Source organism: Vigna umbellata, chromosome 1 (assembly GCF_029865625.1).
Source record: "Vigna umbellata cultivar VRB3 chromosome 1, Vumbellata_1.0, whole genome shotgun sequence".
Classification (NCBI taxonomy): Eukaryota; Viridiplantae; Streptophyta; class Magnoliopsida; order Fabales; family Fabaceae; genus Vigna; species Vigna umbellata.
Window position 1 is genome coordinate 71911138 of NC_142165.1, and position 20454 is coordinate 71931591.

Below are 20454 nucleotides of genomic sequence, written 5' to 3' on the forward strand. Positions count from 1 at the left end.
TTGGTGACCGGAGGGTGGAGGGTGATGGTGTCGATGAGGCAGCCGAGGATGCCGAGAACGCTAATGCTACCAGTGTTGTCGATAATGGCCGTGGGGCCGAGTGATTTTATCAGCTTAGTTAGGGGTTTTTTATGTTTTAAATTTTTTGACGTATTTGTTCGTGAGGCCGACCGTCCAACATCTTGACTTGTTTAGGTGTTGGCCAGGCCGTCCCATGGCCGACTTTTTGTATACCCCTTACTCATCAATACAATTTGCTTTCTTCAATGTCGGTTTGATTATGGCCTTACCGGTCGTTTTAGCTTCATTTTCTCGCCATTTATTAGCGTTTATCTAAGAATTTATCTTGGGATTTACCAACCGTTTATCACCCGGCCAAGTTGACAGTGGTTCCATTTGGAACTCTGCATTCATCAAGTTGGATTTTGTAGATTTCGGGCAGTAGTGGTTTTTCGAGAAGAACTCTCCGTTCACCGCCCAACCAAGTTGATAGTGATTCCATTTGGAACTCTCCATTCATCAACTTGGATTTTCGTAGATTCCGGGCAGCAGTGGTTCTTCGGGAAGAACTCTCCATTCATCGCCCGACCAAGTTGACAGTGGTTCCGTTTGGAACTCTCCGTTCATCAACTTGGATTTTCGTAGATTCCGGGCAGTAGTGGTTCTTCGGGAAGAACTCTTCATTCACCGCCCGGCCAAGTTGACAGTGGTTCCGTTTGGAACTCTCCGTTCATCAACTTGGATTTCCGTAGATTCCGGGTAGCAGTGGTTCTTTGGGAAGAACTCTTCGTTCATCGTCCGACCAAGTTGATAGTGGTTTCGTTTGGAACTCTCCGTTCATCAACTTGGATTTCTTTTTTATTCAATGCTTTATAGGACTATGTCTTTATCGTAGAAATCTTTGCCACAACTGGGGGACACCCTGCCATCGTATTAATTATAGAAAACATAATGTACAATCAAAAGTGACTAACTGAAATAAAATTTTAAATGAGTAGCGTTCCAAGTGTTCGGGATTGGACGACCGTCCGTATGTAGTAGCCTGTAGGCTCCGTTCCCTAGTGCTTCTGCCACTCGAAAAGGTCCCTCCCATTTGGCCGCGAGTTTGTCGTGAGTGGTCGTCCGCCTTGCTTCTCCAGTCTTTCTCCACACCAGATCGCCCTCTTGGAAGTTCTTGGGTCGGACTTTAGAATTGTACTTCCTTTCCACCATTCGCTTGCACGCTTCGACTCTCAATGCCGCCCGGTCCCTTCGCTCTTCCAAGGAGTCAAGTTCCACCCTTAGCTCTTCATCGTTCAGCTGAAGGTCCCTCATCTAGCGCCGCAACGAGGGTTCTCCTAATTCGACCAGTAACATGGCGTCAGTGCCATATGTTATATTGAAAGGGGTCTCGCTGGTCGTCCCATGCGGTGTGCACCGGTAAGCCCATAATACTTCTAGGAGTTCTTCAACCCACGCTCCTTTCCTTTCACCCAGCCGCTTCTTTAGCTCGGCCACTATGGTCTTGTTCATGGCCTCCACTTGACCATTTGTCTAAGGGTGTTCCACCGAACTGGTGACGTGCTTAATCCCTAGACCCTTGCAAAACTCGACCAACTTCTTATCGATGAACTGTCGGTCGTTATCTGTGACGATCGTCCGAGGGAGACCAAATCGACACACCAACTTCCAGCAGAATTTTTGGACCTGTGACGCAGTTATGGTCGCCAAGGATTCCGTCTCCACCCATTTGGTGAAATAGTCAATCGCTACGAGGAGGAACTTTTTCTACGCCCGGCCTATTGGGAACGGATCGACTATATCCATTCCCCATTATGCGAACGCCCAGGGTGACGTTATGGTATTCAAGGTGTGGGGTGGTGCGTGAGTGTTGTTGGCGTGGGCCTAGCAGTTGAGGCACTTCTGGACGAATCCCTTGGTGTCTCCTTCCATAGTCGGCCAGTAGTACCCCGCTCTCAGTATCCGGGCCTTCAGAGCCCGCCAACCGATATGGAAACCACAGATTCCGTTATGGAGCTCGTCCATGACGTACTGTGCTTCCTCTTTACCGAGACACTTGTGAAGAGGGGTGGAGAATCCTCTCCGGTACAGGTCGTCCCCAACCATAAGGTAACGAACGATCTTCTTGGCGTCCGTCGGCTTAACGGATTGTCCCGCATCTTGTTGCGTCATTAGTGCTCGGATCTCCGCTCGCCAATCTCCAACTTCAAAATTAGACACCGTTAGGCATTCGACCGACGGCTATACCAAAACTTGGCATATGATCGTCGTCAGTTGCCCTTTCTCCTTTCCTGAACTCAACTTCGACAACATGTCTGCTCGGGAGTTATCCTCGCGAGGGATGTGCCGAATATCGACCTTGTCGAACAACTTTACCAGGGCAGTCGCTCGATGGAAATACCAGAGGAGCTGTTCTACCTTCACCTTGAACTCGTCGTTCATCTAATCCACAACAAGCTGGGAGTTCGTCCGGCAAACGACCTTCCGAGCCCCCATGTCTTTTGCCAACTCTAGACCAGCCACCAGGGCCTCGTACTCCGCCTGGTTGTTGGATACTTTGAACTTGAAGATCAAGGAGTGCTTCAACAAGAATCCGTTCGGGCCCTTTAGGACTATGCCGGCCCCGCTTATTGTTCTTCCCGACGCCCCGTCGACGTACAAGTTTCACTCATCATTGATCGCCTAGGGTAAATTTGCCGCAAAATCAGCCAAATGTTGGCCTTTGACTGATCCTCTCGGTTCGTAGCGCAGGCCGAATTCCGACAATTCGACCGCCCATGCCACCATGCGTCCTGCCAGGTCCGGTTTCCTCAAAATCTTAAAGATGGGGAAGTTTGTCCTAATAACCACTTGGTGACCCTAGAAGTACGGTTGGAGTCTTCTAAACGCATTCAGCAAGTTCAAGGCAATCTTTTCAACTTGTTGATATCGCGTCTCGGCTTCCTGAAGGGTTCGGTTGATGAAGTATATGAGCCTGGCTCAGATCGTTCTTGCATTAACACTGCGCTTATCACCGACTTAGATATGCCCAGAAAGATCTGTAAGTCTTTGCTTGGCATCGGACGATTCATCACTGGTGGGTTCATCAGAATGGTCTTGACATCCTGAAATGCCTGTTCGCACTCAGCATCCCACTCGACGGCGGGTCCCTTCTTCATCTTGCGAAGCACCGATTTGACCCTCTCGGCCAGCTTGGGTATGAATCGCGATAGACCGTGAGCCGGCCGACCAATCTTTGGATCTCCTTAAGAGTGATTAGGCTCTGCATCTCCAACACAGCTGCACATTTGTCAGGATTGGCTTCGATACCTCGGGCAGTGAGCATGAAACAATGAATTTCCCCGCAGCCACCCCGAACGTGCATTTGGCCGGGTTTAGCCGCATCCCATACCTTCTAACCTACCGAAACACCTCTTCTAGGTCCTTCACATGACATCGTCCATCAGGTGAACGGACGACCATGTCGTCAACGTACACATCCATGCACAGAACGATCTGTTCTGCGAAGATCCGGTGCATCAAGCACTGATATGTAGCCCCGACATTCTTCAAACCGAATGACATAACTTCATAGCAGAAGTTTTCCTTCTCAGTGATGAATGTCGTCTTTTCCCGATCTGGCCCATACATGGGTATCTGATTGTACCCATAATATGCATCTAAGAAACTTAACATCTGGTGGCCGGAGGCTCCATCCACTAAAGCGTCTATGCTCGGCAAGGGATGAGAGTCTTTTGGGCAAGCTTTGTTGAGGTCGGTGTAATCGGTGCACATCCGCCATTTTCCGCTGGTCTTCTTCACCATCACCACATTAGTGACCCAGGTGGTATACGTCACTTCTTTGATGAACCCAACCTCTTTCAAGTTCCCGACCTCCTCTTCTCTTCTCCCATCCTCCGCTTCTTGTGCGCCACTGGTCGTGCTTTCTTGGACAATGCCAACTTATGTGACATGACCGACGGGTGGATCCTTAGCATATCAGCGACTGTCCATGCAAACAAGTTGCGATTATTCCATAGGACAGACCGAATTTATCGCTTCAACTCGGGCTCTAACCCCCGAGCCATGATTGTGGTTTGGGAAGCGTCCTTCCCTATCAGAACCAGCCGCGTCTCCCCGAGGGGTTCCAACCGATCTTTCATGTTTGTCCTTGGGTCAAGGTCGGCCATGGCCACCTTGGATCGACCCGTCCTCCTTCTTACCGTGCAGGTGTGAATTTTTAGGCCTGTAGCGTAACATTCCCTGGCCATTTTTTGATCCACCCGGACAGTGCAGATTGTCCCTTTTCCGAGGGATACTTTATCGTGAGGTGGGGGTTGATACGATCGCCCCAAAAGCGTTGAGGCATGGCCGGCCTAGCAGTACGTTGTAGGAGGTATTGGCTTCCACCAGTAAGTACCTAACCCTCTTCTCCTCGTTGTGCCGACCGGTCCCCACCCTTGTGAGTAAATCTACGTAACCTCTGGTGTCTACCCTCTCGCCTGTAAAGCCTACGATATGTTCGTTGTGTGGGACGATGAGGTCTTCCGATACGTCCATCTGTTGGAAAGTCTTCCAGTAGAGGATGTTTATTGAGCTCCCCTGGTCCACTAGCACCTTGCCCACACCGTACCGGGCAATCTCTGCCATTAATACCATCGAGTCATCTTGATCAGGATTAGGGGCATGAAAGTCTTCATCTGAAAACGTGATGGGGCATCGTCCTCCGTGGCTTGTCCACCGAGTGAACGGATTGTAAAGCCCGCACATGATGCTTTCGGGCGGATGAGGAAGATCCTCCTCCGTCAAAACCACTGGATATGGTATTGATGTGTCCTCGCAGGGGACGGTCGTGGCTCCTGCTACGACTTCTACTTCGTCGTCTTTCCGATCGCGAACGGTCAGTTTTGTCGTTTCTGGACCTTTCGTGCCTATCCTCCGTGGTGTGGCCCATGTTCTTGTGATACATGCAGTGTTTATTACTGTCCGCCCCGGGCGGCGTGGGTCGCCTCTTCGGGTCTAGGATTAACTCCACGCTTAAACCTTCTTGGAAAATCTTCGCCCGGGGGGCGTTCAACGGGGTGTATTGCTAGAATCGTGGCCCCTGGGGCGGTTCTCTTTGCTTGAATCCCCCGGTCTTCCCAACTTGGCCACCCAATTTCACCCCGTCCGCTCTTTCTTCCTTGTTTTCCTGATTTTCCTTTTTATACGATAGCTTCATTTCCTCCACCCTTATTTCGTCTGCCGCCCTCTCTGGCAGCTCTTCCATAGTCTTAGGCGCCCGCCGGCAGACGCTGTGCTTAAACGGTCCGGGCTTGAGGGCGGGAAGCATGTAATGCAGGGAAAGTTCCAAGCTCAAGCCCTTCACTCGTCGAACGGTTTTCTGGTAGCGATCCATGAACGCTCTTAAAGTTTCTTCCTTTCCCTCTTTTAGGGTGACCAACTTGAAGACGGTCAAGTCCTGAGTACTACTGTTGGCGAATTGTCGATTGAACAAGCACTGTAGTCCAACGAAATTCTCAATGGAATTGGGAGGGAGTGAGTTAAACGAATTGAGTGCCTCCCCTTCCAACGATAATGAGAATGCTCGGCACCAAATGGCGTCGTTGCCTGTCCGGAGCGCCATTGCGTTCGAAAAGGTTTTGATGTGGGCCTCCGGGTCCGTTGTCTCGTCATATATTTTGAACTGGGGCGGGACGAACTGCTCCGATATCTGGACGTCCATGATTGCCTGGACGAAGGGGAGTAATAATGTTGACGAGGACTCGGTCTTTACTACTAACTGCTCGTCCCCTGCGACACTCTCCGCGTGTACAGATTTAACTTTCCTTCCCTTGACCTCCAGCACTGTGGGCTTCCACGTTTTGTCCGGCCCACTGCTATGTTCGATTTGATCCTCCATGACAGCCTTGCCTCTCTCCTTGGCCTTCTCTCGCTCCCCCTTTTCTCCCGCGCCTTCTCGGGCAAGGCGTGCCGAACACTCGACCCTGATGGCTATGAGCTCCTCCTCATGACGCTGCTGAATCTCCTCCATCTTCTGCTGTAACATCCGAATCATCTTCACTTGATCGTCCATACTCATATTTCTCGAGGTCACCATTGGATTTTGCAAGTAACTCGGCCCCACGGTGGATGCTAAAATGTTTCGGTTATCTGGGGCTAAGTCACCAAACTCCTACACAATTGGTCTTCTAGGAAGGGTTTCGGCAATGTCTGACACTCCTCCACAATTGGTCTTCCAACCGCTCCGTAATGCTCCAAGCTCCGTCGTTTACTCTTCTGTCCGGGGGAAACCTGTCAAAGATTCTCTGATGCCAAAGTCAGTACGGAAACTGTTGGCGATTCGATGAAATAGTAATAAATGTGCAGTGAATGCAACCAACCTACCACTTACCTCTGACCTGTATTTATAGTTTTCGCTATGGGCTTGGGATTAGTGAAAAGTTAATCACGGCCCAATTCTAGCCCAATAGCTTTAATCATTATTTACCTTAATCTCCGTCTTGGTGATCCAGTTTAACGATCGTCCGGTCTTGCACGGCCGCCCGTACGGTAGATCGTGAATTACTCACTCGAGTGGAAGGATGAACGGTCGGGCTATGCCATGGGTAATGAGTATTTGTGCAAGCCGCCCGACAATGCTATCAGAGGAGTAAAAAGATAGAAACGTCGGTGGTCACATAAGTCTCGGCGCTGCTTTCGGACTGTCCGATCCATATGGTACACTTTGATTAATTTAATGTCACTTAAAAAATCGTGAAAAATGTATAGGTTTAAACCCTCGGTTGGTCCTCATTTTTGTATGAGAATCTTAGTTGGATCCTCATATTTGTAACCGTCTCAATTAGATCATATTTTTTGTAAAATTGAGCAAATTTTATTATAATCGTTAGGTTGTAACAAACAGTGTTAAAATCTGTCTACGTGATGCATGCTTAAAATGCTCAGGCTTGTTTACGTAGATTTTTTTTAGGTAAAGAGTTTATACATACACAAACTTTGATTGGAAATGTTATTCATCATCCTCCATGTCTTCATCTTCCTCCACCGACTACCCGGAGCAGCACCAGCCTCAGACAGACTAGATGAAATGTCGAGCAAATCCCCTGCTACGCTAACCAGCGCGAGAAAAGAGGAAAAGAAGAAGACGAACGCGCCGTTGCGCCAATGCCGTGCTCCGCCGGTCCTCCGCCGTCTCCGCCTCACTTTCGCAACTCCGTCGTCCTCGCCGCCACGAGACTTCTGCCATAGGTCGAGGCAAGGGTAATATCTAGGATTTGGGTTGGCCGCGAGAAAGAAGAACCCATAGTTGGTTGGGTTGTCTGCGATTAATAGAAACGAAGGTTGGGAAAGATTCTGACCAGGAATTCAATTTAGGTTTTCATCCTAATTATTCAATTAATAAAAGAAACCTTATGCCACTGTAACAAAAAATTTCCTTTCCCAGATCAATTAAAAAGATAACGTATCCATGGCTACCTTAACAACAATCCTACGTTCCAATTCATTTAATCACAAATTAAAAATTTCTAATTTCTTCCTACTCTCATTTAATTCACCTTTTAGGGTATAATCTAATTATATAATCTAATTCCACCAATTTCACCATGAAGGTGATCTCTGACCACTTGAAATCCCCATTTTGGGGCTGTCCCTTAATTGGGAGATGGGGCTTTCTTGGATGCTCACCTATAAGGCGTAGATACCATTCATTGCCTTCCACCGATGCAAACAGGTTTTTCACTCACAAGATGCAGCCTTCTCTGACGCTCGAGAAAGGAGATACAAAATCTAAGCCTTTTCGTAAATTATTTCTCCTAAATTTTTTTCTTTCTAGAATATTTTAAAAAATCCAACTTACCCTCTCTCAGTTTCGTAGTACCATAAAATAATTTCTTTTTTATTTCCCAGCTACATTCTCTCTGCAATTAGAACAGAACCAAAAGGAGGAGAGAAAAAAAGTTGCAAAGCGAAACAGCACAAAAAAAAGAGAAAGAAGAAAAATGTTCTTGCCGTCACGAGCCACCACGAATGCCATTTGGTTGCGCCATCGCAACCACTTTTCTTGCCCTAGATAAAAGATGAAAATGAAGAAGAGAATGACCAAGGATCATCATGTCATAATCTCTTAAATTATAATATAACTCACAAATATGAAGACCTAACTGAGATTATCATAAAAAAACAAAGACCAGGATTTAAACCAAAATGTATACCACCTAAGCCAAAGATTAAAATAACAATGTAATGTGAAGTCTTTTCCGACTAGATATACAAAGAACATATGAGGTACACTTAAAGAAAACTCCATGTCAATGACATAAGTTTATTTTGAAATTTGAATTTGGCTTGGGAAGATTATTAGAAATCACATAATAAAAAAATACTGTTTTTAGTAAAAAAATATCTATAAATAAAAATATAAAAATTACATAAAAATATATAACAAATTTAATGTGATTCATAACACAAAATATAAGATCGCAAACATTCAACACAAAATATACTTTATTGTTTTAACAAAAAATACAAACTTTCTCCTACACATATTTGTCTAAGTTTCTCATGCACTCAAAATTAATAACAACTCTCATATTCCATTCATGTTTTTAGATTAATTTTCTATTTTTTTCCTTCTTCAAACTACTCAGTCTAGACCCTTGAGAACCAACAAGAATATAAGCATGAAAGAAAATGGACAGAACATTCATGAGATTCCTCTTTTATGTTTGTGGGAATTTGTTGACAATTTGAGAGTGAAGAAATTGTTACAACATATGATACTTCATGATCAAGTGAAAAATGACATGCCAAAAGCATGTATCTAACCCACTAGTTGAAGAGTATGTGTAGCTCAAGGCCTAAAAAAATTGAAACAAATTAAGACATAATTTCATAATTAATTAAGAATTGCAATGTGTGCATTCTATTGAGGAAGCACAGAATCAAAAGACACATTAAAGTGAGGATTGGATACTCTGAAACTGCTATGAATCACATCCATGTCTTCAAGTGCACCTCGTCATCATTCTATTTCATGGAACTTACATATTTAGACAATCTATTAAACTTTCAAACTAAAGATATTCACAAACGAAAATAAAAAATAAAAAATTTAAAATTAACAATTTATTATTTACAATAGGTAAATAAGTATACAGAAAAAAAGTATATATTAAAATAAATTATAAAAAAATAATATCACTTTCTATTTAAAATTTTTATTTATGGTTACTTTTTTATACATTACTTATGATTTGAAGAAAGAGAACATAGTAAGACTTTTCACTTAAGGAAAACTATTTACTTTTAGAAAAAAATTTACTTTTACTCAAATTTTGTAAAAAAAAAAATTCAAATTTCCCAATGATTTCACCAAAATATTTTCCATGGTGAGTTGATACTTTACTTTCTTTCCATTAAAATATTGAAGATGTTCAGTTTTAGATATTTTTATTAATGTTTTATAATTCTAACGTATAAGATTATTTTGGAAAAACAATATTTTTTATTTTAGATATTTTTAGAAATTTTTTTAATTCTTACATATAAGATTATTTTGGAAAAAAAATATTTTTTATTTAATAAAATATTTATACAATTTTAATTTTACTATTTTTACTATAAATCATAATAAGATGTCACATTTAAAAAGGAAAGGTTATAATTATTTGTTGATATAAGTATTGTGACAGAATTGTTAAATAACCGGTGTCGTGGTGTAGTTGGTTATCACGTCAGTCTAACACACTGAAGGTCTCCGGTTCGAGTCCGGGCGACGCCAAATATTTCGATAATTTTAGATTTTTCAAATAATGTTATGTCCAATTTTTTAACTAATAATTTATTTTAATACTCTATTTTTATAAAATACATTTTAGCTTCAGAATCAACAATGTTACTTCCTTTTAATATTCAAATTTTACTAAACAAAATTCATCATAAAAAGAAATACTACAAAATAAGATTCCCAGTGTGTTGGAGATAAACTGACTTTATGAACACTTTTTAATCATGAACCAGAACCAACTTCGATACTTCCAACAATTTTAGAAACTGTTTTTAAGAAAGCAATGGTAGGTTTCAAACACCTTTATTCCCAAAGATTCGTTCAAAAAAAATCGTGTTAAGTTTTTTAATCGTATAATTCCCTAAAATTTCATGTACATTTTATAGTTTAGTATGAATAGTCTCACTAGATTTTAAATTCGACTTAAACTATTATCTTCAAGAGAAGACTTTTCATCTTCTTTTCTATAAATCAAAGCTTATTTTAAAAAAATTATTTTATTAAAACTTTAAATATGTTTTTAGTTTTAAAATTTTGATGCAAAAATAAATTTATCTACAACAAGACTTTTCATTTTCTTTCCTATTAATCTAAGCTTATTTAAAAAAAATTATTAAAATTTTAAGTATGTTTTTTTAGTTTTAAAATTTTGATGCAAAAATAAATTCTTCTATGTTATGAACTTTTATATAATTTAATTTTTAAATTTTAAATATAAATAGATATAATCTTCTTAATTTAAATGTCTTTTAAATTTTGTTATACGTTAAATGATATTTTAAGTTAATACTTGAATTATTTATACTATTTGACATGTTATAACTTAAATGTCAATTTAAAATATTATTTAATAAAAAAATTAACTTTAATGGATTAAAATGACTATATATGTTAGAACCTAGAAAATAGAGTATTTAAAATAATGAGACCGAGTATTTAATTTTAAAATAATCCAATATAAATAGAAACTTCTAAACTCGTCTCATTACTTAAAACACAAATCATCTCTCTAAAATTCTTTCTCCTAGTTCTCTCTCAATTATATGTGTAGTTTGTAGATATTGAATGTTTATGATCAAAATGGTAGAAATGTGAATTGTTGTTGTCCAATAAGTGAATTTGATCACATGATGATTGTTGATGCTGAATGATTTCGTGTGAAACTCTAATTATATGATAACTTGTTTGTTCACTAGTACAAAATATGTTTTTTAAGTCTATTATTCTGGGCTTTTTAAGTATGTTTTACAACAGACTTAGATTCGGCAAACGTAAATTTTAAGTCTGTTGTCGACCAACAAACTTAAATTTTAAGTCTGTTTGTTGACCAACAGACTTAGATCTTCGAACAATTGTAAATAAAAATAACAACGAATTTAAGTCTGTTGTGACCATAACAGACTTAAATCATTAAACCAAAACCTGAAATACAACAAATTTTCCAGAACAGAATATATATTTCCAATTGTTCATGTCTAATACATAATAAAGAGTTCCAAAATCAAAATAAACAACAAGATGTCTAACTTAAAATTTGTAGTTTAGAGAAAGTCTAACTTAAACTTTTTAAGTACAAACATAACCCAAATCAAAACTTAAACAACACCTAATCAAAATCTAATCTCCACGTTGTAGAAGATAACTTGCCCATTCATGTGTTATTTCGGCAATGGTCTCTTTCAATATTGGTGATGGATCATTGAACACCTAAAACAAAAAATGTTATTATGTAGTGGCATACCTAAAATCGTAGAACTCGTGCATTAGTTATAAGTGCTTACCGTTGTCCAACTATCATAAATTCCTGCCTGGATGATTGCTTTGATCCAATACATCACGTAGTACCCACATTCCCATGAACTAATCTGTTTATTGCACTACAATAAAAGAAAGGAAAATTCATATCGTATAACTTGTACACAAAATAATTAATATAAGAATTAACTCATATCTCACCATAGGATATATAATTTGAACTTGCTTTTGTCTGTTCCTTTGACATAAAATGTTTGTGCCACCCACAACTCTGGTTAAATTGATGACACATTAGTCATAATTGGTATATACTTATTAAATGATATGAAAGTTGTATCATTACCCTTGAATTAAGTTCTTCAGTTCGTTGTTGGGTTCCTTATGAAGAGAACAAAACCAGACAACAAGGCAATCTTCAGGAATGATCATTATTAGTTGCCAATGGGACCTACAATGAAAGATAAATGATCAGGTTAGTAATTACCATAAATTTGAAAAAAGAAAGCTAGATTTGGTAAGACTGACCCTTCAATGTATGGAGCCAAGTAAACATGCCTTAGGGAGATAGACATCCATGTTTGCATGTATTGTTGTATGCTAACCTTTGTGTTCCCAGATTTTTGAATGGCTTGGGGCTCAAGAAATCCGTACATATGTGACCGACTTTTCCCCACACTCACTTTGTCCATATACCTAGGATAAAGAATTATAACTTAATTGTGGTATAGTTTTATATGGTAAATATATAAGAAACATTACTACTTACATGCACCATAGTTGGATGATAGAAATGTTTAACATCCTTTCTCCATCAATCAACTCAAATATATCATTGAAGTTAATGTAAATCGGTACCATATTTTCGAATCCAAATACTCTAAAGTCCGGTTGTATTATTTTAGGTTTTCTTTTCAACCTAGGCAACATGACAATAAGCTTTGACATAGCATCATCTTCTTCTTCTTCCATGTCATGATCTTCATGAGTAGTAGGATCTTGCAGTTGCTTTTGACGTTGGGGTAACTTAAATAAATATATGCAAAAATTTAGTTCATTAATTTATAAATTACAAAAAAGATTTATTAAAGAATAAAATACAGTACCTGTTGTTGCCCAACGTATGGCAGGATTAGATTTCTAGGCCAAGCCACAAATGTTCCTAAAATACAGCTCGTAATGAAATATGATTTTTGGGTTTAGTGTTTGTACTTACAATTTTGTTAGCAATGACTTGAGCAGATTGTGAACTCATCTGCCCATCGGACTTAGTTCGAGCTGTCTTCTACATCTTGTACCTAGGAATTGGATCTACTAGCTCAGAAGACTCCAACCCGTAACCTCTGCTTTAAACTTTCTCATACGTTTCTCTAATAATGCATACCCAGCTCGTGACAATAGGTGAGAGGTATCATTAAGTTTTGTTTTCGCTAAGCTTCTTCCCTTTTTTGTTGCCACATATAACAAAAAATAAACATAGGTAAATAATGATGTACGATTTTGTGTAAGTATAATAGAAATGTAAAATACAAACCAGTCAATCGTCATTCAGCCGAGATGCACGAAATTGCTCCCTGATCAAGGATCTAACTCAACCGACAACCTCTCTTCCATAATTCGTCCAACATTGACCTTAGTTAATCGAGTGACAGATCTACTAGGTCCGATCTTCCCACTTCCTGATGTAGAGCTCGACATATCTAAAAAATAACATTGTTAGTAAATCATAATAAAATAGAAAAAAATAAACCAACCAATACCTACTAGGGTGTTATGTTCTCCCATATCCCTTCATCATGATCACTTCAAATAGCATGCATGTCATCCACTATGTTATTGACTTCCACTTCAATTGTTCTTGATACCGAGGATTTCGTTTCTACTATATCTAGAGAGTCGTCATCATGCGTTCCGAGTGTGCTTCTTCCTTCCAAGACAACAAACCATTTACGATTAGAAGGATCAATTATGTAGAATATTTGTCTTGCCTGATATGCCATAACAAATGGTTTATCTGCATAACCCACTTTGTTAAGATCAACCAATGTAAACCCAAACTCATCCATCCTAACACCTGTATTGACATCAACCCATTTACAATTAAACACCGACACTCTAAATGTGACGGACATAGTCAATTTCCCAAATGTCTTCTATCACTCCAAAGTAATTCATAGATGCTATAATTGGATTTTTGTCTTTTGAACTAGCAAAATGCATAGACTCGGCTTGAATGGTAACTCCACTATTTTGAACTCTACTTTTGTCATCTTTTAATTTTGTGTAGAAGCATAAGTTGTTTATATAGTACCCACCATATGAGATGACATAATTGTTAGGGCCTCGAGCTAGCCTCAACAAAGTTTCAGAAACATCCTTTTGAGAGTAAACCTTTTTCTTAAACCAAGCTAAGAAAGTTTTGTTATGTTCATTAAGTGTCCATTTTTCATTCATTCGTGGGTGTGCCAACTTTATTTCATCAATGTGTTGGGACATATAAGGAATAACTTCATCAGTGTTGTTCAAGATGTACAAATGTGCTTGATCAATTTCTTTTCGACTTACACTTTTAATCTTGATTGATTGAGTACCCTTACCTTGACATATCCCATCATGCCGACTCTTTGGCACTCCTATTGGTTCACAATTTGGCATATAACTAAAGCAAAATTCAATAGCTTCTTCTGCAATGTACCACCGCTCCACAATTGAAGCTTTCGGACAATACTGATTCTTCACATATCCTTTTAATATTTTCATGTATCTTTCAACTTGGTACATCCATCCCAAAAAATTGGACCACATAATTGAATTTTTGTAACCAAATGCACAATCACATGCACCATGATATCGAAAAATGACGGCAGAAAATACATTTCCAATTGACACAATATTGTGATTGCCTTAGTTTCCAAATCATCTAACACTTTAGGGTTAATAAATTTCTTGCATATGACATTGAAGAAGAAACACAAACGTGTTATAACACCTCTAAGCGAAGTAGGCAAGATGCCATGAATAGCAACTGGTAGAAGTTGTTGCATAATCACATGACAATCGTGGGACTGTAAACCAACCAACTTCAAATCTTGCATAGACACAATACTCTTAATATTTGAAGAGTAACCTTGTGGCACTTTGACACTTTTTAAACATTGACAAAAGCTTTGTTTTACATTTTTGGAAAGAATATGACAAGCTGGCGATAAGTACGTGCGTTTTCCAACTGATTGTGGATGTAACTCACAACGGATGCCCATATCAACCAAATCTTGTCGTGCTTTTACTCCATCTTTTGTATTTCCTTTAATATTCAATAAAGTCCCAATCAAACTATAGCATACATTTTTTTCAACATGCATTACATCTATACAATGTCTTACATCAAGTTTGCACCAATATGGAAGATTATAAAATATTGATCGTTTCTTCCAAATGTTCTTCTCAGTGTTTTTCTCCTTATGCTTTCCAAACACAATGTTGATATTTTTGCCTTGTAGTTACGATTAGGTAACGTGTTTTTTTCTGGAAGCATCTCCCTCAACAATTGCAACAACTTTGTGAAACTTTTATCAATCCATCCATTTCTTGCTTTCAAACTAAACAATTTTAAAGTTGCAGATAATCGTGAAAAGGTAGTGCATCCTGGGTACAATTGTTCCTCTGAATTAGACTTCAAAGAATCATATAGGTGAGTTGTTCCAAAGTTTTCTTCACCAACATCACATATCATATCCTCTAAATGATCATTCATCCATTCTTCAACATATTTTGTTGTTCTTGACGTACTAGGGTTGTCTAATACTTCTCCATGCCAAGTCCAAATTGTATAACTCTTGACTATTGATAACAATTGAAAAACTGTTATTTTCATGCTTGAAATTGATACTAAAAGCAACCTTTAACACTTAGAAACTAGCTTGAAATCATGCTTTTATTCATATTTTCAGAAATAAGAGAGTTGGACAGGTTTATGCTTGATTTCAGTGTTTTTGTGCAGGTTTTAAGGTGAATTTGGTGAAAGAAGTGAAGGAGAGAGATGAAATCAGAAAAGACATCAAAAAGTGCAAAAGGAGAAGTCGCAATTGCCCGCTGAGCGGCACTCAGAAGCTCACGGGGGATCCGCTAAGGGGCAAAATGGCCGCTGAGGGGAAGAAACCAACTCACGCACTTACCGATGAGCGGTACTTTACCGTTGAGCGGCACACTTATGGGCTTGGGCCTAAATTTTCTGTAATTTTAGAATAGTATATAAGCTTTAGGACGTCCTAGGGTTTGTATCTTTGGTAGAAACGAAGCAAACACTCTCTCTTCCACCCCTTTGAAGGAGGATCTTGGATGCTCAGGCTACCTCTTCACCTTTCTAGGGTTTTATCTTTCATTCTTTCATTATTATTCATCTAGTTTCACCATGAATATGGTGAACTAAACCTTGTATTGTTGTTGGGGAATCAATGTAGTCTTGTGAAACTCTCATATATGGAACTTGTGTTTAAACATCTTATTTGAGATACATGTTTTCTTTGATCATTAGTTAGGGTTTTTCCTCTTTGCTCAATGCTTGCTTTGTTTAACTCATTCAATGCATGATTATTGATTTTGTCGATACGGGAACGTACGGGGAAGTCTAGATCTGGGGAATTTCTCCCAATAGTATATTGGTTGTCGTTAAGCTCCTGCGCTAAAAGAACTAATTATTAGGAATGCTAGGAATTGTATGAACTCGTAATTGGGGATAGGCCTTCTTGCAAGGTAATTTAGAGAGTGGCATTAACAATGATGAAAAGATTGTTGAATTCCTAAAGTATATGAGAGTGGATAAGATGAAATTGATAACCCCAACAACATACTCATCCATATATTTCATTGAAGTGTTTGTATTTTGTTTTAGCCATTGATCAAATTCATGCATACATGTTTATTTTCTGTTTTGTATATTAAACTCCATTTATTTCGTTCTTAAGTCTTAAATAATCAACGAATCACATAACTAAACTAGGCTGTGAGTCCTTTGGGAGAACGATACTTGGTCTTGCCGAGTTTATTACTTGATACGATTCGGTCACACTTGCCGATTGTTCAACAAGTTTGTGGCGCCGTTTTTCGGTGTTCATAAATTTGTCATCAACTATGCCGTAGACGAATAGGTGATCACTATTTCGCTCAAATTTTGACGTATTTGGTTCAAACAACAAACACAAGGACAATAGTATGTCCCACACACAGGTCTTGCATGTTCTTGAGCATATTGCAAGAATATAATCGATTAAATTGTTCCTGATGGCCAGTACATCTCAAACTTTTGGTGAAGGTGCATCTACAAAAAAACCACCACTTTTTGCAGGTGAAAACTACCCTTTATGAAAAATTAGAATGAAAATTTTCTTGAAATCAATAGACAAGGGAGTTTGGGATGTTGTGATCAATGGTCCCTATGAACCAAAAAGAGTGGTAGATGGCAAAACTGTTATCAAGAACTTTTCTGAGTGGACCGTAGATGAAAGCAGGAGAGCACACTATGATGTTAAAACAAAGAATATCATCTCCTCTGCACTTACAATTGATGAGATGCTTTGAAGAAAAAGCCTTTCATAGAATCGCATCATTGTTCACCCACTTGGAAAAACCCAAAACATAAGCCAGAATGTTCGTCCATCATAGTGCCATCTTAGACAACTCCAAAACTAAAACCCTAATCGCGAACGACTACTTCTCATATCCGTCATCTTCAACATGGCACTAATTATAGATTAAGTCCCACCATCCAGATCGCAAATCGTGCAATCAAAGCAAACCTGCAAATTGAATCAGAACTCACACGAAGATGAAAACCCCAAATCATGTCTCTTCATATCTAAAATAAAATCACAAAACACCACCAGTCACCACCGTTACTAGCGTTGGTGATGAGTGCATATTTATGTCCACATTTATGCTTTAAAATTCAAATTTTTGATGGGATAATTGTGCTTAAATGGTTTATTTTAAGTGAATTTGTGATTATTGGAATTATTGGGTTTGGGAAATAAAGAGACGTAAAAAGTGAGTTTTAGCGCATAAATTATTCTTGGATGTTCTAATGTTTATTTGTGCAGCTGAGAATATAAGTTTTATTAGTCCAAATGGCAATTCAAGGGTCAAAATCAGATTTTATTTGGGAAATTCAAAAGGGGCTAAAGTGCAAATAGAGGAAATTTCAGGATATTTGTGCAATTTTGGAAAGTCAGAAAATCTAAAAGATAAAATTCAGTTGTTGAATTTAATTTGGGAATATCAATAGAAAATATCTTCCAAATAATTTTATCATTATCTAAATCTTTTAGTTATTTGGAAGATATAGGATATAAGATAATTGAGTTAATATCTATCAAATATTCTTTAAAACTGATTTAATCTAATGAATATTTGAAAGATATAATATATCAACAGAAAATATCTTATCAACAAACTATTCAGAGTCCAAGCCCAATCAAGCCTATATAAAGAGACCCAAGGGAGGCAGAAAAAGGGACTTCACTTAATTCATTCTCTCATACTCCTCTCACTTTTCTTTCATCTTGTATTCAACTCCATTCATGGAGAGCTGCGCATCTAGGGCTATTCTGCTGTAATTCCATGACGGATTCTGAGGTTACGTTCAGTTAATGCAATTGTTTACTTTGATTATTGATTTAAGTTGTTCTCTCTATGTCTTTCATCTCTCTATCTTGTTAAAAGTAAAGATTTTTGCATCATAATGTGTTTGAATCTACATGCATATTGATTATATAAGTTCTAGGGTTTCTAGGTTTAATTGAGAATTTACTTTGATTTAATTTAGGAACTTTCATATGATTAAATGGTTTTTACTATCAATTGAGAATGTACTTTGGTTGATTAGTAATAATTTCAACTATAATCAATTGAGAATTTACTTTGATTGATTAGCTTTTAATTTGGTTAGGAGATTTAAGAATAGACATGATTAAACACAATAAAATTTGATTGAGAAGGTACTTTAGTTGAATTTATTGTGAATAATCTAGAAAGGTTTTGCATTTGATTGAGAATTTACTTTGGTTAAATGCATGATCGCCCTCAAATTAATTAAGAATGTACTTTAATTAATTTGAAACTTAAACAATAATCAATTGAACAATTATCCGTGAATAACCGATGATGAATCTATCTTGGAAAAGCAGTGGAATTAGCCTATTTCATCATAATTGTTTTTAAGTTTCTTATTTATTCTTTAAACACTCTTCAACCATTACTTTTATTCATAAGCATTGCATAACATTCATAAGAGCCAGATATTCGAAAGAAATTCCGTATTCGTTGGGAGACGACTCAGGGTTACGTTAACCCTATCTACTTTCTTAAATACTACTTGGCAATACTGAAGTTGCCTTGAAAAGTAGTATTAATTTGATAGCCTCAACGACAGCGTATAAGTTGGACCACCCTGTTAACACTCCGGCAAGTGTACCGAATCGTATCAAGTAATAATAAAATGATAAGACCAAGTATCGTTTCCCAAAGAACTCACAGCCTAGACAGTTATGTGATTTCTTGATTAAATTAGACTTGTAAACAAAACCATTGTGTTTGAACTGCGGAAAATAAACATGAATGCAAGTTTTGATCAATTGGATTGAAAGAAGCAAAAGAGATTGATGTAAAATATGGAATGATTATGTTGTTGGGGTTTCCGACTTATTCTATCCACTCTCATGTATTCATGAATTCATCTTTCTTCATTAATGTTAATGCCACTTTCTAATTTTCCTTAAACCCGATGTCTCGGTGAAGAAAGCCTAATTCTAATCATTAGTTTACAATGTCTTGTCTCCCTAGCAATTATTCATGCATTACATTCGCATAGAAGCTTAAAGGCAACCAATCATCCTATCCCTATGTCTAGGTAATATTGCTCTTGGGAGAATTTCCTCAGTTCTAGATTTACCTATATGTGTCCATATAAATAACATCAATGATCATGCATTTGAATGAGTTAAATAAAGCATGCATAAAGCGTAGAAGAAAAACCCTAACAATTTATGAAGTAAAGCATATAAAATATAGAACCAATTCAATACATGAGAGTTTGAAAGGATTACATCGGTTCCCCAACAACAATGGAGGTTTAGTTCACCATAGACATGGTGAAACTAGATGAAAATAATGAAAGATAGAACCCCAATTAAATGGCGCTCAGCGGTAAGTGCGGTTCTAAAGAATTACGCTCAGCGATAAAAGTTGCGCTCAACGGTGACTGTGATACTTGAATTTGCCCTCAACGATGCCGCTTAAGCGCGAAACAGTGTATCCATCTGCCAGATTGGCGCTGAGCGGTGCAAATGGCACTGAGCGGTGACAATGGTTCTTCTTTTGTGCACTTTTCCTTCATTTTCTGAGTCTAACTCCTTCTACTTCAACTTCTTTCATCTAATTCATCTTAATTACTGCCAAAACAAGGAAACCAAGCATAAAACCCATCCAACTCTCTTATTTCCAAAACTTAAGAAAAAGCATGATTTGAAGCTAGTTTCTAAGTCATAAAGGTTGTTTTTAATGTCAAAAATAAGTATAAAAATAACGGTTTGTCAACCGTTATCACACCCCTAACCACTCTCCCCTCCAATCACAGAAACCCTAATTTTAAGTGAATAAGGGAAACTACAACATGGTAGTCCTTGTTGGGTAGGTATCAAAAGTTAATTTTAATTCAAAAAATAAATTAAACATCTTGCAACCACGTGATATTATATGTTATAATTTATTTGGTACACCGTTAGTCACGTCAAAAAAATATTAAAACTATTAGTTGTAAATGACTACTTGTGAGACTTTTTAAAAGGAAAGAGATGAAAATATATCAAAGTTTCGAAGGGAGAGAAAATTAAAATCACATAATTTAATAAACAAAAACATATTTAATCTAATATATAATT

General features: G+C 38.1%; 1 protein-coding gene, 1 non-coding gene and 1 pseudogene across 2 annotated transcripts; 1 reads left to right on the forward strand and 2 right to left on the reverse strand.

The window, feature by feature from the left end:
• The first annotated feature begins 9689 nt into the window (after positions 1-9689).
• Positions 9690-9763, forward strand: TRNAV-AAC (transfer RNA valine (anticodon AAC)). Its single transcript has one exon. It is a non-coding gene; the product is annotated as a tRNA-Val (tRNA).
• Positions 9764-11386: 1623 nt separating this feature from the next.
• LOC148206229 (uncharacterized) lies at positions 11387-13219 on the reverse strand. Its single transcript, XM_088107294.1, has 7 exons — positions 13154-13219; positions 12291-12547; positions 12050-12217; positions 11868-11972; positions 11726-11795; positions 11551-11646; positions 11387-11476 (listed from the first exon to the last, which is right to left on the reverse strand). The coding sequence occupies exons 1-7, from the start codon at positions 13217-13219 to the stop codon at positions 11387-11389; spliced, it is 852 nt and encodes a 283-aa protein (XP_087963420.1).
• Positions 13220-13284: 65 nt separating this feature from the next.
• On the reverse strand, positions 13285-14883 carry LOC148206230 (uncharacterized; annotated as a pseudogene).
• Positions 14884-20454: the final 5571 nt, after the last annotated feature.